Source organism: Macrobrachium rosenbergii, chromosome 20, assembly GCF_040412425.1.
Source record: "Macrobrachium rosenbergii isolate ZJJX-2024 chromosome 20, ASM4041242v1, whole genome shotgun sequence".
Classification (NCBI taxonomy): domain Eukaryota; kingdom Metazoa; phylum Arthropoda; class Malacostraca; order Decapoda; family Palaemonidae; genus Macrobrachium; species Macrobrachium rosenbergii.
The window spans coordinates 43,507,568-43,528,100 of record NC_089760.1 but is presented as its reverse complement, the minus strand read 5'-3'; the positions used below and the strand labels follow the sequence as shown (position 1 = coordinate 43,528,100).

The 20,533-nt window shown below is 35.2% G+C and overlaps 1 protein-coding gene across 2 annotated transcripts in view; it reads left to right on the top strand.

Moving 5' to 3' along the window:
• Window positions 1–8,728: 8,728 nt before the first annotated feature.
• The window catches only part of LOC136849318 (hepatocyte growth factor-regulated tyrosine kinase substrate-like), a 52,855-nt gene continuing 41,050 nt past the window's right edge, over window positions 8,729–20,533 (top strand). Inside the window, exons 1-6 of one of the 2 annotated variants that reach the window (XM_067122678.1) lie at window positions 8,729–8,882; window positions 11,950–12,034; window positions 13,129–13,393; window positions 15,745–15,894; window positions 16,397–16,521; window positions 18,776–18,845. In XM_067122678.1, the coding sequence (XP_066978779.1) occupies window positions 8,855–8,882; window positions 11,950–12,034; window positions 13,129–13,393; window positions 15,745–15,894; window positions 16,397–16,521; window positions 18,776–18,845 (723 nt within the window). In that variant the 5' untranslated portion in view covers window positions 8,729–8,854. Of the gene's footprint in view, window positions 8,883–11,949; window positions 12,035–13,128; window positions 13,394–15,744; window positions 15,895–16,396; window positions 16,522–17,669; window positions 17,746–18,775; window positions 18,846–20,533 lie in introns of both variants that reach the window. The other variant, XM_067122677.1, reaches the window with a different exon arrangement.

Sequence of the window (20,533 nt, the reverse complement as noted above, 5' to 3'; positions counted from 1 at the left end):
ATTATTATTATTATTATTATTATTAAGGCAGATGAACCCTATTCCTGTGGAACAAGCCCACCACAAGGGCCACTGACTTGTAAATTCAAGCTTCCAAAGAATATAGCGTTCATTTGAAAGTTAGTAACAGAAGGTAATAGAATGCAAAAATAAGAGATCAGTTATTAGGAAATAAAAGAAAGGAGGTAAGAAGGTTAGAGAGAAGGAAAAACAAAAGACGGGCTAAGAGAAATTATGTCGGGATGATTGTACCTTTCGCTATTGCTTGTCACATGTATACGCCCAACGAACTATACCTATAGGCCACCGTTGTTTAACTCTTCTATTCGCTCCAGTAGAAGGGGATAAAAGTACAACAACGACAGCTGACAGACAACAGCCGCAATGTATCTAAAAAAAAAGGGGGAAATACAAGTTGTGGTACTGCCGCCGTCTACATATCCCTTGGGAATGCGGGCTTCCGTGTAGCGAAGGAGGCTTTACTGAATTTACGAAAGGTAGAAGAGATGTTCCTCAACCTGGCTGTGGCTTGCTCTTTGTATACCTGTGCGTCTTTCTCTGCTCTGAGGGGCTTAGTTTCTCTCTCTCTCTCTCTCTCACACACACACACACACACACACACACATATATATATATATATATATATATATATATATATATATATATATATATATATATATATATATATATATATATATATATAAACTCTGATTTAGTGTTGTATAAAAAAACTTAAGACGAATAAAACTATCGAAACCTTAAGAGTTTCCCATAAAACGCAAACCATAGAAAACGTAACCTACCTCGGGTAAAAAAAATTACTCGTTTTCCTGAAAGGTGAACAGAAATAAATAATTCGGTGTTTTTCCATTTAATATTACATGTAAGCTGATAAGTAAATCACCAAAACATCAGCATTATTATATCTATCCAGTCTGAGAATCTTATTTACTGCAATAATGCTTTCTTGTGAGTTAGTGAAATAATTTTACAAGAAGAATTTTATAATACTGAGACTTCCGTCATGTTTAGAAGTGAGTTACAATACAGAAAATAAAGTGACTGAACACTTTAACATTTTGTTAAGTCAGTTTTAATTTTCTGAAAAGAAAACTGATGTGCCGGCTTTGTCTGTCCGTCCGCTCCTTCTTCTGTCCGCACTTTTTTCTGTCCGCCCTCAGATCTTAAAAACTACTGAGACTAGAGGGCTGCAAATCGGTATGGTGATCATTCACCCTCCAATCATCAAACATACCAAATTGCAGCCCTCTATCCTCAGTATTTTTTTTTTTTTTTTCATTTTATTTAAGGTTAAAGTTCGCCATAATCATGCTTCTGGCAACGATATAGGCCAGGCCACCACCGGGCCGTGGTTAAAGTTCCAAGGGCCGCTGCTCATACAGCATTATACCGAGACCACCGAAAGATAGATCCATTTTCGGTGGCCATGATTATACACTGTAGCGGCTGTACAGAAAACTCGATTGCTCCAAAGAAACTTCGACGCATTTTTTACTTGTTTATTTAAATACCTAACGACATACCTTTCTTCTCAAATAAAGTGAGAATTGCTTGCTTGTGTCAGTTATACATAGTGAAGGAAACACTCCCTGGCAGAGTCTGCGTCTTTCTAGATCTTTCACAGAACCCACCCACGAACCTACGCCCATATACGCCTATATTCATACCTCCCTGTGCCTCTCACCCATTTTTCAACCCCCCAACGTCCCATGGGCCTATTGCAACCATCATTCTTAGACTCGCCGAGGATTATTAATAAAGTATTATGCAGATATTCTGTGCTGCCTGTCCAGCTGTGCAACTCAAGTGCAGTGTTTTCTGTCATTAAAATCGCATGCCTGCCGTGTCGTGTTCTCAGGACACCAGAATATACTCTCTCTCTCTCTCTCTCTCTCTCTCTCTCTCTCTCTCTCTCTCTCTCTCTCTCTCTCTCTGCTCTCTAACAGCTACCCTTTTTCGTTGGATTTTTTTTTGAAGAAGAAATTGAGAAGTTCCTCTCTCTCTCTCTCTCTCTCTCTCTCTCTCTCTCTCTCTCTCTCTCTCTCTCTCTCTCTCTCTCTCTCTCTCTCTCTCGTCACGCTTTTTCGTTGGAAGTTTTTGAAGGAGAAATTGACAAGTTCCTCTCTCTCTCTCTCTCTCTCTCTCTCTCTCTCTCTCACTTTTTCGTTGGAAGTTTTTGAAGGAGAAATTGACAAGTTCTCTCTCTCTCTCTCTCTCTCTCTCTCTCTCTCTCTCTCTCTCTCTCTCTCTCTCTCTCTCTCGTCACCTTTTTCGTTGGAAGTTTTGAAGGAGAAATTGTCAAGTTCCTCTCTCTCTCTCTCTCTCTCTCTCTCTCTCTCTCTCTCTCTCTCTCTCTCTCTCTCTCTCTCTCTCTCTCCAGTCACCCTTTTTCGGTGGATTTTTTTTTTTGAAGAGGAAGAAATTAAACAATTAGAATTTACATTTGTCTTCAGGCAAGGCTTTTCAATGGTTCTACCACATCACAGAGGAAAAACATCGATACTATTAGCCAATCATTAGAATGATACTATTTTATAGTGTAATAATGAGTTGTGAATAATTTATAATGAGACTATTTTATATCATAATAATGCGTCCTGAATAATGTAAGATTCCAGAAAAAATAGAGAGAACTTTAAAAACTAAATCCATAGATGGACAATAATTACATTCTTGGTATATTCTCATTATCAAAGGTTTTGAGAGCATCACAATCTCTCATTCTTGAAGGAAGGTCAGTTTCTCAGTTCAAAGAAAATTATTACTAAAATATGAAAGGGAGATTCTGAATTCCCTCGTAATTTTGTGAGGAAAATCAGAGGAAATTTAACCTTAAGAGTCACAGTGAGAGCTTATTTTATTTATAGATCAAATGGGAGCTTACTTATAGCTAGAATTGTTACAGCCTGATTCCCCACCAAAATTTATGAATGAATAAAACTGCTTAAAACGAATGAGTAGAATAATGTAGCATAAGAGAGTTTAACTTGTTGGAAAAGTAATGTTAGTTAATATATAGGTAATTCTTAAGCAGTTGAACAAAAAATTCGCATTGCTACTTATGTAAGATATTTCAGTTTCCATAATGATAATATTATGAATCCTTTATTGTGGTAAAGTGTTTCCAGTGACTAGAAGCATAATAGATACGAAGTGTAGTATGTTATGAAGTTAATATAACTGTTGTTCTTGTAACCCTTTTAAAAATAAAAAAAAATACACAAAAATGAATGAGACGGAGAAATGAAAATAACAAAAGAATGAGATGGAGAAATAGAAATTAAAATAATACGCATTTTGTAATTTGAATAACATAACACATTATCTTCCACAGGTCTTAAGAAAGGGTAGTATTAGTCCCTAAAGCTTAAGTTGCGTCATAAATTCGACAAGGTCACCAGATGGGGTGATCTGTCTTAGTGGGGTTGACCTAGCATCTCATTAGGGCTTTAAACTGCCCCCCAGATGTCAATATACTTTGAAGACAATGAGGGCTTATCGTCCTGAATGCCATCTCATTTTTCTTCCAGACTTCAGCGAAAGGCGGATAGCCAAATTACCAATAAACGTAAGAAAAAAATATATATTATACATCGCTGATTTTGATACAAAGGCAATTCTTTATTACATGATATAGTGTCAGTTTTATTTCTATATCATTCCTGATTTCTCCTCCTCATTTTTTCCTCCTTCTCCTTTATTTCTATAGCATTCCTGATTTCTCCTCATTTTTCCTCCTCCTTTATTTCTATATCATTCCTGATTTCTCCTCCTCATTTTTTCCTCCTTCTCCTTTATTTCTATATCATTCCTGATTTCCCCTCCTCATTTTTTCCTCCTCCTCCTTTATTTCTATATCATTCCTGATTTCCCTTCCTCATTTTTTCCTCCTCCTTTATTTCTATATCATTCCTGATTCCCCCTCCTTTTTTTTCCTCCTTCTCCTTTATTTATATATCATTCCTGATTTCTCCTCCTCATTTTTTCCTCCTCCTTTATCTCTATATCATTCCTGATTTCTCCTCCTCATTTTTTCCTCCTTCTCCTTTATTTCTATATCATTCCTGATTTCCCTTCCTCATTTTTTCCTCCTCCTTTATTTCTATATCATTCCTGATTTCCCCTCCTCATTTTTTCCTCCTTCTCCTTTATTTCTATATCATTCCTGATTTCTCCTCCTCATTTTTTCCTCCTCCTTTATTTCTATATCATTCCTGATTTCTCCTCCTCATTTTTTCCTCCTTCTCCTGCTCCTGCTATTCCTCTTCCATCCTTCTCTGTATTTCCCTTTCCTATATTCTTTATTTATCCGTTTTCTATTTTCAGTCGCCTTTGATCCACCCTGTAGAGGGTAGTGCCGTCAGTGCACCTCACGCGGTGCACTGTGGGCATTACTGAAGGTTCTTTGCAGCGTCCCTTCGGCCCCTGGCTGCAACCCCTTTCATTCCTTTTGCTGTACCTCCATTCATATTCTCTTCCTTCCATCTTACTTTCAACCCTCTCTTAACAATTCGTGGTGCAACTGCAAGGTTTTCTTCCTGTTTCGCCTTTCAAACCTTTTTACTGTCAGTATCCCTTTCAGCGCTGAATAACCTTATAGGTCCCAGCGCTCGGCCTAGATTTTATATTCCACTCCATTCGAGTCGTCGTGGATATTCTCTTGTCCCAGTTAATCTCTTTTTCATCATTAACCAAATCCCCTTTTCCACAAATTCTGTTCCATTGATATGACTTCTTGCCGTCGTATTTTTATCTTTCCTGTTACCTGTCCTCCACCGTTCTCTGTTTTTCCCTCTTCTTAACAACATAATCCCTCTCCACTCCACTTTTCCTTACTTTATCCTATTCCTCCTCATTCGTTTTCCCCCGTCTTTATCATCTGGTTTTTTGTGCCTTCAGTATTTCATCTACTTTAATCCCTTTTATGCGGTCGGGGACTTGGGAGCGAATAGGGGTGAAAGTCTCGCAACGGCACTTCTTGTGTAAAAAAACGGCACTTCTTGTGTAAAAAATCTCCGTCTAATCTGGAAAATATTGCTTTCTAGAATCACTCCCTTTAAGGAAAAAAAAAAAATCTGTCGCGTCGCTTACAGTGGAAGTATATCTCAGCGCAAAATGTATATATATACAGAGTATATATATATATATATATATATATATATATATATATATATATATATATATATATACACAGTATATATATACGACTTGCCCAGCTATAGTCAGGATGACACCACACATACATACATACATATATATACATATATATGTATGTATAATGTATATATATATATATATAATATATATATATATATATAATATATATATATATATATATATATATATATATATATATATATATATATATATAATGCATGCATATAAAAATGAAAGGCTGATACATTTGTATATATTCTTACAAAAAGCTTTCTACTGTAAATCTGGACTCATTTATATTACTCTCCACAACATCATTAGAATAAATCAACTTTTTACCGCCTGTCTAAATGATGGCCTAATTGTCTTCAGTAACATGAACGAAATTGGGATTGTTACGCTGAACAGAACATTTTTTATATTGTTCTATTCTATCCAGGGATTTTCCAGTTAGATCGGTATAAGAATGGTCACGTGACTTATATGGGATTTGATAAACATGTCCTTTAGCACCGCTAAGAGTATCTAATATAAAAGGCCTTTTAATTCATTGTATTATTATTCTCCCTTGCGATGCTTTCCCCAGAGGGAGTCAGGGGACCAATGCCTAGGATGCCCTCCTCGGAGAGAGGTAGGACTCTTACCAGACCAAAAAGAACCCCTACAGGAGTGGGAACAAAAACATTCCTGAAGAAGGCAGCCCTTTGGGTGGGACTCTGGCCCCTCTGGGTGCCCCAGGGGTTCCCTGGGAAAGACAGTCCAGAAGGAGGTTCTCCCATCTGGGTGGTGGGCACCCTAGGGCTTCCCGCTGAAGGCGGCTATGCATGAGAGGCTTCCGCCTGGGTTGGGTATCCTGGCTCTCTTAGAGAAGGTGGACCAAAAGTATGGCCAATAGGCCAGGCTAGAGCCTTCGGATTTAAGGAAAGGCAGCCCACAGGTGGGCAACTGGGCATTCTAGTCAGGGCTTTCCTGGGACAGGTAGTCCCAAACGAAGGCCTGCTGGCTGGATAGGAACCTTGGGCTCGGATGGGGAAGGTTGCCCAAGAAGAGAACTTTTTTTTTATTGCTAGACTAGTGAACTTTCAAGAGATTATAATTTATACACGATGTGTCACTGCTGGGTAATCTGCTTGTTTAGAGGCATTCTGATTCTGACCATAATTATTATTATTATTATTATTATTATTATTATTATTATTATTAAATTATTATTAAATTACAAAATAGTATTTACAAATGATAAAATAATTCCATGAGCCTGCTCAGCTCCTTCTTCAGCTAGAAGAAGGGAGCTGAGCAGGCTCGAAAGCTCCTGAATTTATTTTATCATTTGTAAATACATTACTTTACATAAAGTGGATTTTGTATTTTATAAACATATTCACGGGATTGTGAAGAAGATTTGCATTATTATTATTATTATTATTATTATTATTATTATTATTATTATTATTATTATTATTATTATTATTATTATTATTATTATTAAAAAATACTCATAGTTGCATGAGCCTTAAAATGGAGAAGCAAATCCACAGTTTGTATATGCACATATATTTAAAGATAAATCTATACTGATTTATCTTTAAATATTTTATGTACATATGCATAACTGTGGATTTGCTTCACCATTATTATTATTATTATTACTTGTCAGGGATTAAGCTGAGAGGAAGAAGAAAAAGGCTAGATTAGTTTCCTTTACCTTTCGTAAGATGCTGAAGTGGTGATATATACGCCATTATTGCATCTAGTCCTACATTTGCATTTGATGATTGCTAAAGACCGCCATGAGAATATCTAAAATACTAGACAGGCGTAATTACTCTATTAGAACTGCAAGGGCAGCAGAAAGTTAGAAAACAAGTGAACGAGACTGTTACGTGAAGAAATGTTAGTTGTTAGCATTTGTTTTGGATGAGTTACGTCGTCTAGAAGTAATAATAATAATAATAATAATAATAATAATAATAATAATAATAATAATAATAATAATAATAATAATAAGAAGAAGAAGAAGAAGAAGAAGAAGAAAAGAAGAAGAAGAAGGGAAAAGCGGGTCATATGTAAATGTGTCACATTATTTACGTCCTTCGTATTATATTAACTAGACTTGGGTAAGGCTGACGAGTTCACACTCCGTTGTTGCTCACATTTCATTATTATTATTATTATTATTATTATTATTATTATTATTATTATTATTATTATTATTATTATTATTAGTCCCAATAAGGAAAATTTAGCCCAGTACAGATAAGGAAATTAAGAGGTTAGCAGTAATTCATAGAAACATTAAGACATGACAAAATGAAATAAGTAAAATTGATAACAAATAGAATACGAAGTGTGATAGGTCTACAAGTCAACCTGCTTAGCAAATAATAATAATAATAATAATAATAATAATAATAAATAATAATAATAATAATAATAATAATAATAATAATAATAATAATAATAATAATAATAATAATAATAAATATACATAGTGAAAAAGGGCATTTTTACCAAGTTCGAACATCTCAAGTTCCAACGATTCACCCACAGGATTAAGGTCATTCCACAATTTAGGTCACAACAGCTTAAAGCTGTTTTAGTGATTTTGACGGAAACGGCAAATTAGACAATAGCGTAATATTTCCTGGTCCCTTTTTTCCCGTATGGAGAGACGTGGGGGTAATTTTCTTGTTAATAAAGTCAACATACAATGATTGTACAGTATCTTTTTATTTGCTGTAGGGAGCGGTTGGTTCAGTTGTTGGTTATCACTTTTTTCGAGTTTCACTCGTAAATTTGAGCGACAGAGAGAATATACTTATGTTAAATCTACTCAGTTATACGAACTAACATTAAGAACAACTCATAGTGGCAGGAGATTATGTAGATCAACAAAAAAGGATTATTTCCGTAATATTCATATCCGTTTTCTGCATGCCAGTGACAGGGTGAAAAAATTAGAAAGTTAAATTCATTTTTCTGTTTTAATTGTCCTTCATATACTAAAAATGGTAGCTCTGTCTACTGGAAAAGCATACATTTTCGTAAATATAGCAACAAAATATGTGCATGTTCATTTTACCACTATGCAAGTGATAGATTATTTTTTGTGCAATAAAGATTTAATTCACTCTCTAATCTCTAAAGGCAACGATTCTTAAAAATTAGGTAATATGTACTGTATATTAGCCACCCGTAAAATATGTCTAAATAAAACATATTTATTCATATTTCGAACATCGGATATAGATTGATTTAATAATATTTATAAAGAATGTTACAATTAGAAACCATTTATGTATGATTGATAATTAAAACTAGAAAGAAGTTACCCCTAAAATATCTCAACTGAAAATAGAAAACGTCGTTAGTCATGTTTCGTGCAATGCTGATAGTTTGATATAATAATATTTTTTAAATGTTATATAATGATATTTTTATAAATGTTATTTATGGTATAAATAAGTTTAGTTTAACTTTTATTACATAATGAATATATAAAACCAAATAAATCTATCAAAATACGAGAAACACCACCGAACGAACTTCATTTGTTGAATGTTGACATTAGTTTTCGGGTAGTCTTATGACTCAATAGTGAATGATAGAGTCCTAGCTTAAATAAGGGACTACAATTAACTTTTAAACAATTATTAAACGAAAATTACCGTGAACAATGTCGTCGGAGATCAATTTATTACTCGGTGAGTACATCTATTAAGCGAATTGTCCTTAAAAGGCATCGAAAGGTTTATTATTCTTTGTGGTGAAATGTCATTCAATGTCACGTAGCGTAGAGACCTGTTTTTGTGAATGGGGTGCCCCAGGGCCAACCTATTGACATCTAGATAAGGGTGTCCTAATCTGAGGACAATTCTGATAGGCATGGTCAAGTTTAAACCTTTTTTGCCTTTCTGTGACGCGATCTTGGGCATAGGAATGCTAATCTAGTATGGGGTTGTCCTGATTAATGAACTTCGCATATCCTATTACGAATGGTTGTACCATGGTTGATAAAATTGTCACGATTGTCATAATACGAACTTCGATAAATCCATGAATTTTAAAATCTCTAATAATAGGCATACATTGTCCAAGAGGACGTAGGGCAAAGTTTCCAATATGCTCTAGCCCAGGGTAACCCGTAGGGGGTCAGTTTTGTCAGTGCACCTCATGCAGTGCACTGTAGGCATTACTTAAGGTTCTTTGCAGCGTGCCTTCGGCCCTTAGCTGCAACCCCTTTTGTTCGTTTTACTGTACCTCCATTTATAATCTCTCTCCATCTTACCTTCCACCCTCTCCTAAGAAAGGATTCATATTGTAACTGCGAGATTTTCCTCCTGTTACACCTTTCAAACCTTGTACTGTCAGTTCTGTTTCAGCACTGAATGACCTCTTAGGTCCTAGTGCTTGGCCTTTGGCCTAAACTCTGTATTCAATTCAATTCTAGCTCAGGGTACGACATCAAAAAATATCTGGTAAAAGTGCGGAAGAGTTGCGTACACTAGTTAAGCTGATCCAGGCCATCTTTATACTAGACTAAATACATATTTCAACATGGGTACAACCTAACCTAACATACCCGTACATAACCTTAACCACCTTAGGCAACCTGGAAAATTGAAAATTACTACCTCAGCATGGTTACGGCTAGCCACTGAACTGGAATATTTACTGCCTTTTGTTTATACGTATGATATTTATCATCTTATGTGTATGATATTCACTGTTTTCCTTGTGTTTATGATATTTACCATCTTTTGTTTATGTTTATCACATACATATACTGTTTTTATGATGTTTACTGTCTGTTGTTTATGTTTATCATATTTACTGCTTTGTTTATATTTATGATTTTTACCATCTTCTGTTTGCATTTATCATATATATTGTCCTTTGTTTATGATTTTACATTCGTCCCCAAGGGGCTGGTCATAAACACGGCTCCCATCTTTTATGTAAACTAGTAGTTACCGAAGTAGAGGGCACAGTAGTGGTCTTCAGATTTACCCATTAACTGCGGGTGTCATGCCCTGACCTGGTTAGAAGGCTTTGCTGTCCTGAATCCCCCTCCCCCCCCCTCTGCAATTCAACACTGTAGCCTATAGCTTCTTGTGCATTTTTCCCCTTATCCCCAAGTTAGCCTAGGCAGCATGATATCTTGCATAACAGAATGGCATGTGTGCAACTAGGATATTCTACACATTTACCAAATGTCCCATATGTTCTTACCAGCCTCAGTGATAGGCTAGGCTAACACCTCCTGATTCTTTTGTTTTCACAAAAAACCTATATATATATATCTCGGCAGAAATTATTAAAGATTAAAGAACACGTGCTGCTTTTGATAGTGTTATTATATAATCCTTGTTTAGCCTACATGCATACAATAAAATTTATTGCATGATCATTAAGGAAGTAGATTTTATTATGAAGTCCTGATAATTTGATCTAAAAATTAATTAGAGATTTTTCAAAGTTCATTAGAGTTCAACAAAAAACTCTGCTTATTTTTATAAATGTATTTGCCAAGACTGAGCACAGTACATATGTGATGTGATGAAGTTAGTCTGGTTTTTGGCTCTATTCTCACATGTGTAACTTTTGTTTAATGGTATAATGCAGATGAAAATAGGCAAAAATGAAAATAAACCTTGTAACATAGAAAATAAGTCAGAAATTGAAAATGTAATATATAAAAATAAAAGCATTCATTGAAATAAGGAACTCATGTATATAGCCTATATATGTATATACTGTAATATACTGTATGTATATATGTGTGTGTGTGCACATGTGAAAAAGATAAATAGCAGATACTATGATACATGAAACGCATGAGGTAATTTTATTGATTATATAATACCTTTAATTTCTCATTAAATATATTAACCATATATTTTCTGACTGTGTATCTCATATTTTAGGCATTTCTGACTATTATTTAGTAAAAACCACTAATTTTTATGTTTTCCCATCCACTTCTGTATAAAATTTATGGGGAACTCAGTGGGAAACCAGGGTTTTCAAGTAGGGGAAAACCAAAAAGTGAATTACAATATCATGACTAGTCTCAGATGCAAAAATCATAAGAAAATTAGTTGGAAAAATAGACTTTTAATGACAAGATATGAAAAGTAGTCAGAAAAATAGACTTACTAAGATGTGACGAGGACAATTACAGCAATGCATCCTAACCTCACTTTCCCTAACCTAACACAACCTGGGGCTCCATGTCCTTTCTGACTGCCTGGACCTGCCTATCTATCCTGGCCTAGAATGCTATGAGTTATAGAGTAAAATACTTAGATGCATCCTAACTTAACCTACAGCACTGGGTCATCCCTGACCAGTGTCCCCCCCCCCCCTCCAAACCTACCGTTTTGTATAGTGCCCAAATCATAAAAAGTAATGTAGGGTACAAGTATCCAGACCTAACCTTGCACACAAGATTCCAACTGGCAAGGGGACCACCTATCTTTCCCTTAGCATTGCACACAGTTAACATAGTTTTCACTGATACCTTAAATTCTGTGGGTACAGTTACCTACAGTTTATTCCTAGTATACTTTAGTTAGCCAGATATTTTTATCAGTGGAAGGAATTATTTGCATGTGAATAAACAGTCATTTTATGCCTTGATTTTGAAGAGGATGACTAAACTAAAGTATTTTTCTAATTATTTACCTGCTTTATTTTATTAACATTAAATTTAGCTTACATAAAAAAGTATTCATAGCCTCTGATACAATTTTACTGATTTCTTTCCAGAAAAGGCCACAAGTCCATTACTACTTGACATTGACTGGGATTCAACCTTACACATAGTGGATCTTATCCGTCAGGGAGATGTGAAGTAAGTTCTCTTTCTGGAGCTAAATTGGACTTTATGAGAACTAATAATTAAAGGACCTCTCTGCTGTCCCATAGGAGCAGAGTAATAATTACAGTTGTGGATTGAATGACTACTTTGTTAGTTAGTCTTGAAGTATGTTCCTGGGAATTATGATTATGTGCAGCGTAGGATTTTCTTGTAGGTAACTAATTAACCATGGCACAGATTTGCAGCTTTATTTTGATATCCTTATAAGAGAAGCATTTGTTATTAAAATCAGGGAAGCCTTGTTTGTTTCTTGATGGTACTCTTCCTTGTAGAACAGTGTGTGAGTTCTGTCCTAGGACACCATAATATGCAAATATATACAGGACAAATGAGAAACCAAGGTGATATAAAAGGATGTGATGAGAGATTCTGTAATAAATACAAAACTGTGTGAAATTGGGAAATAACACCAACACTGCAAGGAGATAAGGAAGTATTGGGGATAGATGATCATTGTAGACCAATGCTTTGTACAGGAAGTATTAAAATATTAGGTGTACTTCTCTCCTTAGAGAATACAGTCTCTGCTTCGGTAAATATTTAGTCAGTTTTCGTTTTGTATCCAAGTGATAGGGTCTGTAAGGCTGAAGTTTGTAGGAGTACAAAAAGGTGTCTGTTAGCAAACAGAATTTACAAAAAATATGCTTTTCTAAAGCTACATAAAAGATATGAAGTTTGACACATAAAATTATTGTTATAGCTATCTTTATTTTGTTTCCTTACATTCAGTATGTGGTAAATGCAGTACTCTACACATAAGTCACAAGAAATGTGTTATATGCGACTACAGTATGATATTTTGACCCCACTGTAGAGGCAGGAGAATTACCTGTTTCTTTTATGTTCCTTGCTTTTCTGATTTATTGTGAAGGGACATTTTCATTAAAATGCTACAATTGGCTTACCATTTTTTTAATATTTGTAACATTCAGAATTCATTTTGTTGTGTTAATTTTATAGCTACAATCATTTTTACTTTCAGTAAATTTTTATGGTTACCTTTCTGTGTATTCCATATATTCTAGAAGGAATGATATAGCTTTCACTGAATTTTCTTCTCTTCACAGTCCAAAAGCAGCAGTCCAGTCACTTGTTAACCGGCTCAAAGACACAAATCCTAATGTTGTACTCCTAGCACTGCAAGTATTTGAATCTGTAGTGAAAAACTGTGGGCAGTCCGTTCATGAACAAGTAGCAGTGCGTGCTGTAATGGAGCAGGTACACGATATTCTAAGAACCAATCCCAATGAAGAAGTTCGGAAGAAAATTTTGATGTTGCTTGCTACTTGGGTGTACGCTTTCCGTAATGAGCCTAAGTATAGGGCTGTTCAGGTGAGTTTGTTGTGATTACTAGTAGAACTGAATTTTTCTTGCTAATCTATTTCTTAGAATAGCCTAACATCATGGTTAACGAATTGTTTAGACAGTTCATACTGTGTAACAAACAGTGGCATGTGTTTTGCATGCACTCACTGGATCCATTGTTGGGTTCAGAGGTGGGAACTATGTAAGTAGTGGGTACCTATCAAAAAATGACCCAGTGTCACAAGAGACCCATTACTGACAGTAATCTGAATTGCAGCTTTGAAGGAATATTAAGCTGCTGTAATCCCAGAATTTAGGGTTATGAAAATCACGGATCCAATTTAGAGGTTCTAGGTTGCATAAAGGAAGTTCATTACCACTCAGTGTTTTTTACTTGGTCAGTCCCTCCCTGTGAAAGTAGTCGCATGCTTCATATGTGGTAGAGCAAATACTTTTCATATTGTGTCTTTTAATTAGATGTCAGGGGCTGAAATTACTGAAAACTTGCTTAATTGGTTGTTTGTTGAAGTCTTGCTAATAAAGACTAGTGTACAAAAGACATGAAGGGATTAGAATTTAGTCTAGTTATTAGGAGAGGGTACCTTGTATAAGATGGCAAGAGTATATTGCAGGTATGATGACAGATCTCTTTTTAATTGTTATTTTATTGGTTAAAGATAAACCTATGTTTTTGTGCCAAAATGTTGCATACTGATGTATTGCATATTGAATGTAATTTTGAGAATATGATTAAAAATTACTAGCAAGAATTGGGTTAGTGAAAAGCAGCGTACAGCATGTGAGAATGGTGATGAAGCCCAACAAATGCTAAGTGAGTAATAGGCATTCCAGTTGCTCTTGACACTGTTAGTGTATCTCTTGCATCTATTCTGTGTGGTTGGGTGGTGTCTTGTTTGTGAATATTGTAAATATCCTGGAGTCATTTTTCTTTTGATGTATTGTTTATGTTTAATTTACAATAATTTCCAGTAATGGATGTCTTTATTTAAGATTATAATTGTGCTTTGAAGTTCAAGTGTAAACTGTTCAGTGTTAGATTCCTTACAATTGATATGCAGAACAAGGTAATACTACTTTGGCTTTTAATCGTTCAAGTGAATTTGTTTGCTGGCAGTGATAAAAGTTGATTAATGTTATTTTCTGTCCACTATCATTTAGTATGGTGGTATAGGATGAACTTGAAGTCGATGGTCAAATGTGAACATGAGGGGCTTCACCAGAGACCTTACATTGCCTAGTTAGTTTGATTTGTTCTTCCCGTTAGAATGCTGTGTATAGTCGTCATCTTGCTCCTCTTATGGTTATGTAGTGATTGACCTCTTACCTGGAACTGATGTACTGTATGTAGCTCAGAAGTTTGTGGTTAAAAGTTTTGTTGTGTTTATATTTAGTTTTGTTAAGCTTGATTATCTTGTTTAGGTCGTATTCTATTGAAAATTCCATTCCATGCACAGTGTAAGTGTTTGTCTTGTTTCTTGACAGCCATATCATACATGAGAGTGAACTTATTGTGCTACCAAATATATTATCCGTAACACAGGTGAATGAACTGGAGTGATAATGAAAATATTCTTTTAGCAGAAAATGTGTGGAGTGGGAGTTTTGTCGTTTCATTATCCATTACATTAATCATTATTGTAAAGCCAGGGTGGCCAAAGTACCATATTACTTCCTATTGACTATAGTGTGATGATATCATACCCATGTAGTAAATGGTCAGAACCCTTTACTGATAAGCTTCATAGATTAAAAAAATTCTAAGTAATTGACCTCTCTGATTTTGTTGGAAGTTGCCTCTTTTTGTAGAAAAGTTCTGGCTTTGCATTTTAAACATTATTTTAATGAATAGTAAAGGGGTTCATGAATAGTAAATACACTGTATCGTATACCCACTGCAGTGATGTGAATTTGCACACAGAAATTAGTTTAATCAACTAAAAGAAACTTGCTGTCACCAGTCCTGTGGAAGGCTGAGTATTGTCAGGTGTCTACATATATTTTAATCTTAGGTCAGTAGTGATAAATTTTTGAACATGAAAAAACATACTGGTAGCCAATCGGGTGTATTCGAAGGAAACTATTACAGTAAGATGTGAAACAGTTTTAGGGTTACCTGAAATACACAAGCTTATATTCCATCTGTCTTAGTAAGCTTTCCACTTCTCATTTATTGTATTAATTTTTTTTGCTGTTGATTTAAAGGATTATAAAATCTGGTAAACTTTGTTTTACAGTACCTATATTGTTACTGAATTTCATGTGTCTTCCTATTGTTGATGAATTAATGCAGAAAGAAGGGCATTTTTATAAATTTTTGAATTGCTTCCTAAAATAAAATGTTATGTACCTTTTTTCAGGATACTGTAAATATTTTGAAAGCTGAGGGGTATCACATGCCAACTGTCAGTGAGAGCGATGCTATGTTCACTGCTGACCGAGCCCCTGATTGGGCAGATGGTGAATGCTGTCACCGTTGTCGTTCCCAGTTTACAATGATACGTCGCAAGGTATGCAGGCTTATCCAGAAATGTTATTTCAGGGTTGTGGTGGGAAATTTTGTAGCAAGCTTTTGTATTTTAAAATTATGGGGATGTGTGCTCTCACACAAAAAAGGAACCTAAGATTACTAGACTCAAAACTTTATATAAATAAGAAGTGAGTCTTGTATAATGTTTTATAATATTTAACTTTATTGGCATTATCTTTTGCAACACTATTTTTTAGCAGATGCTGCATGCACTGTAACTTACCTACTTACTCAGGGTTTGATCCTGATTATGACTTAGGATGTGGGAATGGTCATTTTTATACTACATGATTCCTTAAGCTTTTTATGAAAATTACATCTCCTCATCGCTTTTGAACTCTTCCCAATGTATGTAGATTTAAGTAGGACAAATTTTTGGATTGTGTTTTTTTATTCTAAAACCCAGAGAAGTAGTCAGGAAGCCCTTTCTTTTTTACTTCAGTTTTTGCAATATCTCTAAAGTTTTTCTCATCATTTTCCAGCATCACTGTCGTGCCTGTGGCCAAGTCTTTTGTGGTGATTGTTCGAGCAAGTACTCCACCATTCCGAAGTTTGGAATTGAGCGAGAAGTGCGAGTCTGTGAATCATGTTTTGATGACATAAATAAGTAAGTGTAAAAATTGTTTTGTGTTTGAGGAATTTACTTACTAAGGCAAGTTAAGCTCATAATTTTCTCACTCAAAAGGTTTCCTGTAATAGGAACTCGTCATTTGTTTTATTTGTTTGATGTTCCTTAGAAGATAATCTCATTTTTCTGTTGTTGCTTTGTTGGGTATTTGTATGAACAACTTTTTTTTGCATATATTTATTGATATGAATTATGTATAAAGTGCTAGTTAGTTGTCAAAAACCAAAAAATGCTCAGCATGTCAGGAAAAATGTAAACCACAGTTTTGTTGGGAAAATGCAGGGTCCCTGGAGATTTGTAACTAATTGATTCACTGCTGATTCTCTTCCTTTGGAAATATCCTTTGTCTTAGAACATTTTGTGACAAACAGTTTGATGGTAGTATAAGTACAGTAATGGGTTTGCACTAGAAAATTAATTTTTGTCAGAAATTTATATTTAAAAAGATTAATTGTTTGTAATTATAGTAGTATAATTATTAATTTACATTAACTTACAGTGGGAAGAACAAATACTGGTGTAGCTGGTATTTGGTATGCTTGTGATCCTCACATAAGATTTTCTGAATGAATGAAATGAAATCTGTTCATGAAAAACAAAATTATTTTGTTGCCGCTTTGTCATGTTACACACAGTACTGTATTTATTTTGCTAGTGATTTTTTATTTGAAGTTAACACACGTTTTGTATTTTATGTGAATTAGGACATGTATGTAACCGTTGTTGTACTATATTTTCCACTATAAACTGCATGGAGCTGTGTTACTGTATACGTCATGAAGCCATGTTAGTGTCTGAAAGGCAGGCCATTTATTTTGAAATATTTTCTGTACAGAATAGTTTTGTCCTTTCTTCAGGTTTGTTTGACACTGTTATGTGAACTTAGTGTCTGAAAGGCAGGCCATTTATTTTGAAATATTTTCTGTACAGAATAGTTTGTTCTTTCTTCATATGTGTTTGACACTGTTATGTGAACTCTCATTTCGAGCTACAATGGACTACATAAAGTCAAGTAGTACAGTCTTTCTTTGCAATGTTGCAGTACCATTTTGGTCTTGTCTGTATATTCAGGCTGTATTGCCATTTCTTCAATTATCTTATGGTTCTTTGTGGCTTGACCTTTCCAGTGGGTGCCTAGAGAGTGTTGTGTCGTTGAGTCGTAGCAGCAGCACGGAGTCAGTGGATTTAAAAAACATGAGAGTTGTATGCCCCTTGGTTTCTGTTAAGCGTTGCCCCATAGTAATACATTTTATATTCCTGTGCTTATGTCCCACAGTAACGTTAGAAAGCCAAGTAGTCTGGCGTGCAAAGGTTTTGTTTATGCTCATTCATTACTTTACCAAGTTCTAACTTTGGATGCTTGTGGATATTTCATAGTCGTTAAAGAAGAACTGTAGTACAAGTTATTAAATACAGTATAAGTGTATACAGTAAATACAGATGTAAGGAGTATACAGTTCACACTGCATCCTGTATACTTATATAGAATAATGTTTATACTGTACCATTAATTACCATTTTTGTGTAATGGTAAGAAAGTGTATATATACTGTAATACACAAGACTAGTTTTTGGGAACTTAGCTGTCCCTATGAGAGTTGGAAATTTAACTCTGCCTGATTAAATATTCCTTGCCTCTCTTGCTCTTTAGTGACATTGAAACCTTAAAACTTTTATAATATCATCGTGTAGCAACTCCTGATAGTTTTCAGGTCTTTTTAACTCAGAAATTTTGTTATTATGGTGGAAGATATTTGAAAGTTGAAATATTGTATTTGTCAGCAGCTCAAGTGAACTTTTTGTTGTTTCATGTATTACCTTTTAGTCAGTGCCCAGAGCATAGCTGTAGAGTCTTATACATTAGTTTTAAGCTAATCTTAGTTGATGGCTTATACCTTTTTTATATCATTATTATTTTATATGTATAGCTAGATCCTCTGATTGTGAATTGCCATTGTTTTGTTAAGGGAAGTTTAGTTTAAACTCAAAGAATTACATTTTTTTTCTCTTGAAGCAGCTTTTCCAAATGAAATTTGGATTATTAAGGATGTGAACAGCATTACATTTTTCTTGTGTTTGATATACTTGGTACAGTACCCCAGGGTAAGCTAGAATATAGTTTTGAATCACCCTGTAAGATAGGTGTATTTCTTATTGCTAAGTACAGTTATGTTTGTAGAATTACAGTACAGTACTTTAGATTTGTAGCAGAATATGCTTGTTTTCCCTGCAGCCCTCAGCGACCTGCTGTTAACCCTGTTAAATCCGAAGCTGAAGAGACAAGTAGCCCCAAAACTCCAAAGGTAAGATTTGAGGAGTTTTAAATGTGGTAATTCCTCATTAAAGTTCAAGTGCTCACTCATAAGTACAAACCATATTTTTACAAATGCCTTCATTACCATTATTAGTGGGACAAAGATGGTACTATGGAACTGCATGTTAGAGCTACCCAGGTAGTTAGCAGATAGCTATGACTACCTACAGGAGGACTGTGAATGAATTGAGACAGTGTACATTATTAGTGGGACAAAGATGGTACTATGGAACTGCATGTTAGAGCTACCCAGGTAGTTAGCAGATAGCTGTGACTACCTACAGGAGGACTGTGAATGAATTGAGACAGTGTACTTTTAAGGGGCCATCTCAGTGAAATTTAATCACTACTGTTAACATTGTTGCATGGGTCACAAGCATGATCTGGTATAGATGGTAGTGCATGTTGTAAATTCATGCTGTCATTTAATAATGGTATTCAAGCAATGTTCTGTTTTGTGGGAGCATGTTCTGCGGACTTGCAAATCCTGTAAATATGTTTTACTGTAATTGTACTTCATGGATTGGGAGAGATAATTGGGTAAACTCAGACATAGACATTCAGGAAGAGGTAGCACAGGTGACCAAGACATTGGAGAAGGGTGAGCATTGAATTTTCATTTCCTTTAAGGAACAGGTAATCAAGATGGTGTACCTCCTGCCCCTTTAGCTTTTATTTCTTCTACAGTGTTTTGACTGTTTTGACTTCTACATTTGCTTTCTGCTGCTTCTTTAGAGGTTTAAGTATACAGTATGAGTAAAGACAAAGTTTTTAGGATGCAGTTTATCAACACACTCTTCAGCTTTACTGCCATGCAGAAAGAGTTAATTCTTTTGTCTCCGGCTTAAGTGGGAACTTTTGCAAGTCCTGTTGGTTCTTGGTCAGCCTCAGCCCTGTAGGGGGTTAGTGCCGTAACTGCACCTCATACGGTGCACTGTAGGCATTACTTGAGGTTCTTTGCAGCATCCCTTTGGCCCCTAGCTGCAACCCTTTCATTCCTCTTACTGTACCACCATTCATATTCTCTTTCTTCCATCTTCCTTTCTTCCTTCTCCTAACAGTTGATTCTCAGTGAAACTGTGAGGTTTTCCTCCTGCTATACCTTTCAGACCTTTTTACTGTCAATTTCCATGTCAGCGCTGAATGACCTCATAGGTTCCAGCGCTTGGCCTTTGGCCTCAATCCTATGTTCTGTCTATCTATCTTGGTCAGCCTCAGCTTCAGAACTTCCTCTTAGCCATAAGAGAGGCCCTTGGTACTAATCATCTCTTACTCTCATAGGTGTTCCTTTGTATTTCATCCTCATCAGTAATGTGTTTACATCAGATTTTCCCTTTTCAGTGATGTGAAATCTGTCATGTGTACTTTTTGCCTGAATTCCCTTCTGTTCTTTTTATTATTTTTATGGCCCCCTTCTGGACTAGCCTTCTTTTGCATTTCATATTTACTACTTCTTGAATCAAATTCCTAATTTTTAATGTGATTTTTATACATAATTCAGTCATGATTCTTGTCATTTAGTAATTGAACCAGTTAAATTTAATTTCTGTTTTCTGTATTAAGTAACCATGTCTGCTGTGTAGAGCAGTACAGGCCTTATACATGTCTGAAAAGCTTCTTGTTTACTATTGAAATGCTTATTAGTAGTTTTGCCATCTTGTTCCACATCATCCTTGC